Genomic DNA, 10,444 nt, shown 5'->3' on the forward strand with positions numbered 1-10,444 from the left:
CATTTTTTTTTTTTTTTTTTCTTTAGACAGAGTTTCACTCTTGTTACCCAGGCCGGAGTGCAATGGCACGATCTCGGCTCACCGCAACCTCCGCCTCCCGGGTTCAGGCAATTCTCCTGCCTCAGCCTCCTGAGTAGCTGGGATTACAGGCACGCGCCACCATGCCCAGCTAATTTTTTGTAGTTTTAGTAGAGACGGGGTTTCACCATGTTGACCAGGATGGTCTCGATCTCTTGACCTCGTGATCCACCCGCCTCGGCCTCCCACAGTGCTGGGATTACAGGCTTGAGCCACCGCGCCCGGCCTCAGATAAACATTTTTAAAAAGAATGTGAGTTTGGCAATACCTTTTTCCACATGTACAAATTCAACATTTATTCAATGGCTTCATCATTGAATGCATATTTCATTATAAGGTAAGAATTTTTTTAATTCTAGAGTTATGATGATGTTGATATTTTATGAATTTTAAACAAGGAAACTCAATTTCCTTGCTATAATTAATCCTGTTCTATAGAACACAAAATAATTCTTGAAAAATTCATGTAAAAATTTTTTTATGGCTGAAAGTCATTTACAGTTCTTTCTTACAGAAGTACTTTTGTAACTAAATCATGACCTCAGGTTCTCTCTTTTGCAATTTGAATTTTTTTCACCCGTGTGTCTTTTTATTAAAATGTAGCATGCCTAGATACAAACAGCTTAACACCATTGTGTAGGCCTGGAAATTAAATCCAGCTGTTTGACCTGGCGATTAGAGCCAACCAAACAGCAGCGTGTGTAGATATATTTTTTTTTCAGATGGAGTCTCACTCTGTCACCCAGGCTGGAGTATAGTGGCACAACCTTAGCTCACTGCAACCTCTGATTCCCTAGTTCAAGTGATTCTCCTGCCTCAGCCTCCCCAGTAACTGGGATTACAGGCGCCCACCACTGTGCCCAGCTAATTTTTGTATTTTTAGTAGAGATGGGGTTTTACTATGTTGGCCAGGATGGGCTCAATCTCCTGACCTCGTGATCTGCCTGCTCGGCCTCCCAAAGTGCTGGGATTACAGGCGTGAGCCACTGCACCCAGTCTTTTTTTTTTTGGAGACAGAGTCTCGTTTCATCACCCAGGCTGGAGTGCAGTGGCACAATCTCGGCTCATTGCCACCTGCGCTTCCAAGGCCCAAGTGATTCTCCTGCCTCAGCCTCCTGAGTAGCTGGGATTATAGGTACCTACCACACCCAGCTAATTTTTTTTTTTTTAATGTATTTTTAGTAGAGATGGGGCTTCACCATATTGGCCGGGCTGGTCTCAAACTCCTGACTTCAGGTGATCCGCCCTACTCGGCCTCCCAAAGTGTTGAGATTACAGGCGTGAGCCACTGTGCCTGGCTGTATCTAGACATTTAATGACAGTATCCACTTACTGTATATGTCATAATTTGTCATATTAATTTTACAAAGACTCTTAAAATGAATAGTATTTTCTCTCGGGATCCCAATTCCAAGAATATGGATCAGTTCACAGACTGGCCTTAAATGTGAAATGATTATGAACTATTTGGAACCTCAGCACAGAGCGTGAGAAATGACAGAGACCCTGGGACAGTGGATATGCACTTACTTTCTTGGTATTGCTTAGTCTGGAGTCCTTGACCTTTCAGGCTCAGAACCAGGGCTGGATCAGAAATAGGCTGACTTTCTGGGGCCTTGACATTCATTGTAGTATTCTTTGTGGTTATCTGGCCTTGCAACACTATCTCTGCCACAAAGTCTCACTCACTGAGGCTCAGCCTCCTCAGGCTTTGGAAACAACCCCCTTAAGAGGTAAGAGGCAGCAATGATATGGTAGGACTGATTTCCAGCTCCAATTCCTATTACTTCTGAGACCTTGAACAAATTATCTCACATTTTTTGGCTTTAATTTTTCATCTGAAACATTGGGTTAACAATACTTAGATATCACTAGATATCAGTTATTGTAAGACTAGATGAGGAAATTACTCTGTATTGAATATTCAGTAAGTGGACACTATCATTAATAATAATTCTATCCACGAAAAGGGTAGTATAACTGCAGTGAAGCATCTCATGGAACTCAGTGTGAAACTCATGTCAATTTTGCTCAAAAGTTTAACCTCTGAGCTTTCCATTTTGGCAAATTCCTAAACTTCCTGAAATAACTTTAAAACAATACAGGCAACTTTTTAAAGAAGGGAGTACATGCTCATAAAACTGAGGCATGTTTTTGCTCAAAGAGATAAAACAAAAAGAAAAAAAGAAACTGAGGCATAAACTATTATTCTCTCTGAGATGAAATAGATGCCAGGTGCGGTGGCTCACGCCTGTAATCCCAGCACTTTGGGAGGCCGAGGCGGGCAAATCACAAGGTCGGGAGTTCAAGACCAGCCTAGCCAATATGGTGAAACCCTGTCTCAACTAAAAATACAAAAATTAGCCGGGCGTGGTGGTGTGCACTTGTAGTCTCAGCTACTCAGGAGGCTGAGGTAGAAGAATCACTTGAACCTGGGAGGCGGAGGTTGCAGTGAACTGAGATTTCGCCACTGCACTCCAGCCTGGATGATAGAGTGAGACCCTGTCTTAAAAAAAAAAAAAAAAAAGAAAGAAAGAAAGAAATGCTACTTGACCAGTGAGCATGAGAATGACCTATTGCAAATATAGTTACCAGAGTAACTGACCAATTTAAACAACTATACTAACTGAGCAAACAACTTTCCATTTTTCTGAAAAAAGGAAATGTACAAAATGTTTTAAATTTTGTTCAGATTTAAGCATATGTAGTATCTTTGCTTTTCAACTTTATCAACAACTCTATTGCTACCCCTTTGGGAAAATTTAACATCCTATCACATTATATCTTATCTGTGCCTCTTAAAAAAAGAATTACAGCTGGTCGTGGTGGCTCATGCCTGTAATCCTAGCACTTTGGGAGGCTGAGGTGGGTGGATCACCTGACGTCAGGAGTTCAAGACCAGCCTGGCCATCATGGTGAAACTCCATCTTTAAAAACAAAAATAAAAAAAATTAAAAAGAATTACAATTATTTTTGTGCCTGCAACCTGCATTTAACTTGTGGTTATTTGTTGTTTCTTTTTTTTTTTTTTTTTTTTTGAGACAAAGTTTCTCTCTTATTACCCAGGCTGGAGTGCAATGGCGCGATCTCGGCTCACCGCAACCTCCGCCTCCCGGGTTCAGGCAATTCTCCTGCCTCAGCCTCCTGAGTAGCTGGGATTACAGGCACGCGCCACCATGCCCAGCTAATTTTTTGTATTTTTAGTAGAGACGGGGTTTCACCATGTTGACCAGGGTGGTCTCGATCTCTTGACCTCATGATCCACCCGCCTCGGCCTCCCACAGTGCTGGGATTACAGGCGTGAGCCACCGCGCCCGGCCTTGTTGTTTCTTATATTGATCGATGCAATTTCTAGGTACTAATAAGTCACTAAATAATAGATCATAAAAAATTCTGAAAGCATGAGGGGTTTTGCTGCAAGGAACCAAAATTGTAAAGGTGTTATTTGGTGCTATTCGATGTACGTACCGGTGTTTGCAACATGTAATGTTCCAGAAATTATTTTTGGCATCTCCTGGGAAGAGGAGCTCTCTGCCAACCCATCATGGTTATTTGTTCTTCTCCAATTCTTATAAGGACTTTTAGGTTCTCCTTCCAATATACAAGTAACTGCAGAGCAGCCACTCCATTGAACCCTGGACACTTCTTTTCTTCCAAGACGTAAAAGCCTATCCATTCTCCAGAATGCTTTTGCAAAGGCTTTGTGTATGTCCTCAAACTCACATCTCACTGCATCTGCTTTGTTTATAGCAGAAAAGAGGTCTTCTATTGCTGTGTATTCTTCTCTAAACACGGTGCAAAAGGACTTGATTATTTGCCGCTCATCAGTTGTCATTTGGTAAGAAGGATCAAATTTGGAAAGCTGATGGAGAAGTAAAACTGGGAGTTCCACTGATGTAAGTTCTGCCGCTGAGGCACCATGATGTCCATCAAACAAGCCGAAAAAACACACATTAGGTTTATTACCAAAATTACTCACTACAGTGAATTTATCATTCATGTCAGCTTTCCATGTAGAATTCCTGTCTTCACAAATGCCCACTCCTTTAATTAATAGATGACATATTTTTTGAGAATATACAACACTCCTGTCAATGTTATCAAAAATCTTATAGTATGCTGGTGGTATTTGTTTTTTCCAAAGCAGCTCAAAAGCATTATTAATGCTCTGTAGGGTTTTTTCAGTGAGCATAAAAGATGACAGTAGTTTAGAAATCATGAACTGTCTCTGAACAGCAATCACTGAGGGCTGTGGTTTCTTTCCACCCATCCATTGGAAACCCAGTGTGGCCAGAGCTACATGTTGCTTCTTATGGAGAAAAATACCAGATAGGTCAATTTCTTGCTTGCATATGAAACAGGGTAATGTGGTCACTTGCTCATAGACCTGTTCCTCTTCATGGCTTTTGGTGTCTCTCAGTGCTCTTGACCTTTTCCTTCTAGAACGTCTTCTTTTGGGTAAAAGTGAAATATACTCATCTGTATCAAATGTCGATGTTTTCGTATTCCATTCTCTTGATTTCCAAAACACTCTGCAAATAGGACGAAAGATATTTTCATACAAGGATGATGCAGTGAAAATCTCTTCAAGCAAGCTCTTATCATTGCAATTTGATTTGGCTCCTCACACTCTTATAGAAGCCTAGATTTAAATATTCTGATTCACATTCCTCAAAAAACATGTAAGTACTAAATTAATTGGTGATTGACCTGTGTCTGCCTGAAATAAATTAGGCAAAAATTCCACAAAGTCAACTAGGCATCTAAACACTCAGAGAAATCAGCATAATATTTTCCCTTAGACATGTGAAAGTATATATTTGAGACCTGACATTCTGATTTCTAATATGGACATACAGTCATGTATTGCATAATGATGTTTCAGGCAATGATGGACCATATGCAACAGTGGTACCACAAGATTATAATGGAGCCAAAAAATGCTTATTGCCGAGTGACATCATTGTTGCCTCAATGTCATAAAGTGCAACACATCACTTATGTGTTTGTGGTGATGCTGGTGTCAACAAACCTACTATGCTGCCAGTCAAATAAAAGTATAGCAAATACAAGGCCGGGTGTGGTGGCTTGCGCCTGTAATACCAGCACTTTGGGAGAGCGAGGTGGGCAGATCACTTGAGGTCAGGAGTTCGAGACCAGCCTGGCCAACATGGTGAAACCCCATCTCTACCAAAAATACAAAATTTAGGCCAGAGGCAGTGGCTCACCCCTATAATCCCAGCACTTTGGGAGGCCGAGGCGGGTGAATCACAAGGTCAAGAATTTGAGGCCAGCCTGGCCAACATGGTGAAACCCTGTCTGTACTAAAAATAGAAAAAATTAGCTGTGCATGGTGGCGGGCACCTGTAATCCCAGGTACTTGGGAGGCCGAGGCAGAATTGCTTGAACCTGGGAGGTGAAAGTTGCAGCTGAGACTGCGCCACTGCACTCCAGCCGGGGCAACAGTACAAGACTCTGTCTCAAAAAAAATAAATAAAATGGCCACATCTGCTTTCTTATCTGTAAAGTGCACGAGGTTGCTTTCAGCTTCAAATGAGGTAAATGGTGAAACGGTACCTAGGGGACGCTCAAAAAAATCCCTGCTCATTCTGTTCTAAGTTAAAAAGACACTGAGAACGATGCCAAATAAAAATACTTTACAGAAAGACATGAAATTACAATGCTTAGGAAGAAATGTGCTCTACGTAGGAGATCAATGAGAGAGGATTGTTTCAACGACCTGTATTTGAGAATTGTGTAATGCATATTTACTAATATGTTGTGGTAAGTTGTTTATATCATCACTTAGTTGCAGCTATGTTACATGGTTTAAGAGAAAACGAACGTGGCCAGGTGCAGTGGCTCACGCCTATAATCTCAAAGAGGTGAGAGGATTGCTTGAGACCAGGAGTTGAGGACCAGCCTGAGCAACACAGTGAGACCTCTTCTCTACCAAAAACTTAAGAATTAACTGGACACGCCTGTGGTCCTAGCTACTTGGAGACTGAATGGGGAGAATCACTTAAGCCCAGGATTTTGAGGTTTCAGAGAGCTATGATAGTGCCACTATACTCCATCCTGGGTGACAGACCCAGACCCTGTCTCAAAAAAATACAAAAAGTATGCTAAATTAAAAATAAAATGTGAGCTGGATAAATAAAACAATTAGAAATATATGTAAATTAAAAACGAATGTAAAATAATGTAATGGCCATAGAAAATAGGTAAATATCTTTAAGGTGCTAGCCAGTAGAATTTGAATTCTGTAAATTATGCAAAAATCACTTCTAGGAAGGAAAGCCTTCTATGATAAATGATAAATAAAATAGTGCACTATGTGATAGGCAAAACGGCTTCAGCAACTTTCATACACGGTTTACACATGGCAATATAAATAAAAATTAAAGAAGCAAGCAAAGCGCTGATAAATTTGAAACGTTTTGCTGCTAATAAAGCAGCAAAAACAAATAATGTATTTAATTTCCTGAAGTGTACAACCGTATTGGATACAGCTACTTATCCTTATAGCAAAATTTTATTTACAAATGTCCACATCATAACTACTTCTGGAACTATTTGCTTATTGGGAAGCCTTCATGGCTTTCCTCACCAACAATTTTTTTCCTTTTTTTAATGGAAAATCTAAAAATTACACAAAAATCAGGGTATAATAAGTCCCCCTAGACTCATCACCAGCTTCAACTGTTGTCAACATTTGTTTACTCCTGTTTCATCTATATCCCCATCCATCTTATTTTATGTGATTTTATTTTGTTTGAGACGGAGTCTCGCCCTGTCACCCAGGCTGGAGTGCAATGGTGCAATCTTGGCTCACTGACATCTGCCTCCTGAGTTCAAGCAATTCTTCCTCAGTTTCCTGAGTAGCTGGAACTACAGGCACTTGCCACCATGCTCAGCTGATTTTTGTATTTTTAGTAGAGACACAGTTTCACCATGTTGGCCAGGCTGGTCTGGAACTCCTGACCTCAAGTGGTCCGCCCACCCCTACCTCCCAAAGTGCCAGTTTACAGGTGTAAGCCATTGCACCCAGCCTATGTTATTTAATTTTATCACAATTTGTGCAGTAGTATTTTAATGCCAATCTCCAAATTATATAACTCACCCATAAATACTTCAGTCTTGGCAAATTTGATTAGCATCCAATCACTTCTTCAATACCTACGATAGGCCAGCTACCGTGCAAGGTGCTGAGATTCACAGATGGATAAGGATGCGCCCTGCCCTTGAAGCTATGAGGGGAAAAATTCGCAGTGCTGTCCATATGCTCATCCAGGTCATTAATAAGAGAATGAAACAGGTCAGGTGGAGCCAAGGACAAAGCCCCATTATTGTGCCCAACTGGGAACCTAGCCCTTCATCTGGCTAGGAATGGCATAATGAGACCTGAGAAAATGAACTAGGAAAACTCACAGCTGAGACATATTAGCAAGGAGTCCAAGGCAATATCCAAGGGAATGATCAGTTAGCTGGAAGAAGGAGCAAGAGGACCCAGCAGAAGAAATGGATAGACAAGCAGAGAAGTAGGGGAAGAAACTGGGTCTGTCAAGGCCTTTGAGTGCTTTCAGCCAAAATATATAAATATATTTTAATTGCTATTTTTTTGTAATATTCATGTAAAGAATGTAGTTTTATGAGCCTTGATGGACTACTGGGACAGTATATAAGGCACCACAATACTATGATTTGATCTGAAGTCACTTATATCGGAACTTCGTTTTTTCATATACAGCTCTATCACACATGGGCCATCATTCATATGTTTGTTCACTCACAATAACAGATTAAATAGGCCAGGCATGGTGGCTCATACCTATAATCCCAGCACTTTGGCAGGCAGATCACTTGAGGTCAGGAGCTCAAGACCAGCTGGCCAACATAGCGAAACCCTGTCTCCAATAAAAATACAAAAATTAGCTGAGCATGGTGGCGGGAGCCTGTAATCCCAGCTACTTGGGAGGCTGAGGTGCGAGAATCACTTGAACCCAGAGGCGGAGGTTGCAATGAGCCGAGATCGCTTCATTGCACTCCAGATTGGGTGACAGAGTGAGACTCTGTCTCAAAAATAAATAAATAAATAAAAATTTAAAAATAGAATTATTTAATTAAATATAAATACATCAGAATAAGAGCATAGAGAGGAATGCAAGTCCTCTTTTGTATAAGGTAGAGGGATATATCACTCTTCAATATATGAGATGAAACAGGAAGCCAAGGTGTCATCTGATAACTAAGAAAGTGAAGGAAAAAAGATACTATAGATATAACTATTCATTGGCTATACTTATTATCCCCCCAAAAATTAAGAATGTTTACCTTAAAGCATTATTGATGCTCATGTTCCTTTGGAATTATCTTTCTTTGCCCTCCCTTCGTCCCCTTTCCCTGGCCTCAGTTTCTCCCACTTGAAAGTGATGGTGATGGTGAGGGTAGAGGTGAACGTGACGGCCGTGGCTGAAGCAGTGGGGATAGTGATGAGAGCAGTGATGGGCGTTCCCCTGACTTGAGGGTAGAGCTCCCTGTGTGGAATGTTTAGTACATCACCTGGAACCTCAGTCAGAACTCACTTTGTGATTCAGAAGGACTGTGAAGCAATAACATCACAAGTTATATAAAGTAAACTTTGGAATTTCTGAAAGGAGGAGCATTTATTAAATATAGTCTTTCTTACTCTCCCTTCCTTTCTCCACCCTCATGGTGTGTGCTTGACTCTGCTTCTCACTTGTCTTCTCACAAAACCTTCAGGATTAAACATTTTCTGGCCAAGAAACAAAAGCAAAACCATCCCATTCCCCCGTGGTTTCTGATGAAAACCGGTAATAAAATCAGAACTCCAAAAGGAGGCATTGGAGAAGAACCAAGCTGGGTCTATAAGGAACTGCACTTGAGACGACACACATATTTACGTTGTGTGAAGGTCACGACTACTTTACCATAGCAAGCTGAAAATGTTACCGCTTTCTGGACAGTTGAACATGTTTTATTGGGAATATATTTTTTCTCTCTGTGTGTGCTATGAAGGCACTGGTTGGCTGGGTTCAGTAATAAATATGTGAGTTCTTCCATTTCTCTCTCTCTCTCTCTCTCTCTCTCTCTCTTTCTCTACATATGTATATACTGTCTTACTGCTGGACACAGGGACTCATGTCTGTAATCCCAACACTTTGGGAGGCCAAGACAGGAGGATTGCTTGAGGCCTGGAGTTCAAGACCAGCCTGGGTAACATGTCGAGACCCCCATCGCTACAAACAAACAAACAAAAAAATGAGCATTGTGGCACACACCTGTAGTCCTAGCTACTCGGGAGGCTGAGGCAGGAGGGTCACTTGAGCCCAGGAGTTTGAGGCAGTCAGCTGCAGTCGGCTATGATCGTGCCATTCCACTCCAGCCTGGGTGATAGAGTGAGACCCTGCCTTTATTTATTTATTTATTTTTATTTTTTTATTTTTTTCAATATTGTTTTTATTTATTTTATTTTATTTTTGACATGCAGTCTCACTCTGTCTCCCAGGCTGGAGTGCAGTGGCGCCATCTCGGCTCACTGCAATATCTATCTCCTGGATTCAAGTGATTCTTCTGCCTCAGCCTCCCGAGTAGCTGGGACTACAGGTATGTGCCACCACACCCAGCTAATTTTTTGTATTTTTAGTAGAGACCAGATTTCACCATATGGACCAGGCTGGTCTCGAGCTCCTGACCTCGTGATCCTTCCGCCTCGGCCTCCCAAAGTGCTGGGATTACAGGTGTGAGCCACCATGCCCGGCCGACCCTGTCTTTAAAATAAATAAATAAACAAATAAATAAATAAATAAACTGTCTTAAGCCTATGTAGTAGCATGAAAATGTAAGAGGGGTGACAATAAAATAATTTTTTTATAAGCTGTGGCACTTTCAAATAGCCATTTTAGGAGGCTATCCTTACAATACAAATCGGTTGTCTTCCCCTGCAGCGTTAGAGCTCCTCAGGCCATCTCTCCAGGACACCTCCTCTACCTGCTCTGTAGAGCCTGTCCTCCCCATCTTGCTGTCTCAAGTAACTGCCTGAGAGTTGTAGTTCTTGACTGGACTGGCTTTTACAATTATTTCCCCTGCCTTCACTCCTGGCTAATATCTTTAGTTCCTAAATCTTTGATCCACAGCTGTGCCACTCCCTCACCCCGAGGCTGACTTAAAACAAGATTACTAGAGCAGGTGGTCTCAATGCTGAAGAAGTTTGGACAAGCCCAACTGTCAACTAGGTGTCTCCCTGAAGAGATATCAAAGTCAACTCAAAGTTGACATGTTCAAAATGGAACTCACTAACCTTCCTTCCAGAATCTTCTTTGATCATCAACTTACTTTAACTGGA

General features: G+C 41.4%; 1 protein-coding gene across 1 annotated transcript in view; it reads right to left on the minus strand.

Moving 5' to 3' along the window:
* Positions 1-4,579, minus strand: part of PP2D1 (protein phosphatase 2C like domain containing 1) — a 17,094-nt gene extending 12,515 nt beyond the window's left edge. Inside the window, exon 1 of the mRNA XM_032267519.1 lies at positions 3,547-4,579. Coding sequence (XP_032123410.1) covers positions 3,547-4,348 — 802 coding nt within the window. The 5' untranslated portion in view covers positions 4,349-4,579. The remainder of the gene's footprint in view (positions 1-3,546) is intronic.
* Positions 4,580-10,444: the final 5,865 nt, after the last annotated feature.

The sequence above is a fragment of the Sapajus apella genome, unplaced genomic scaffold (genome assembly GCF_009761245.1).
Source record: "Sapajus apella isolate SASKATOON/1434 unplaced genomic scaffold, GSC_monkey_1.0 scaffold4, whole genome shotgun sequence".
Classification (NCBI taxonomy): Eukaryota; Metazoa; Chordata; class Mammalia; order Primates; family Cebidae; genus Sapajus; species Sapajus apella.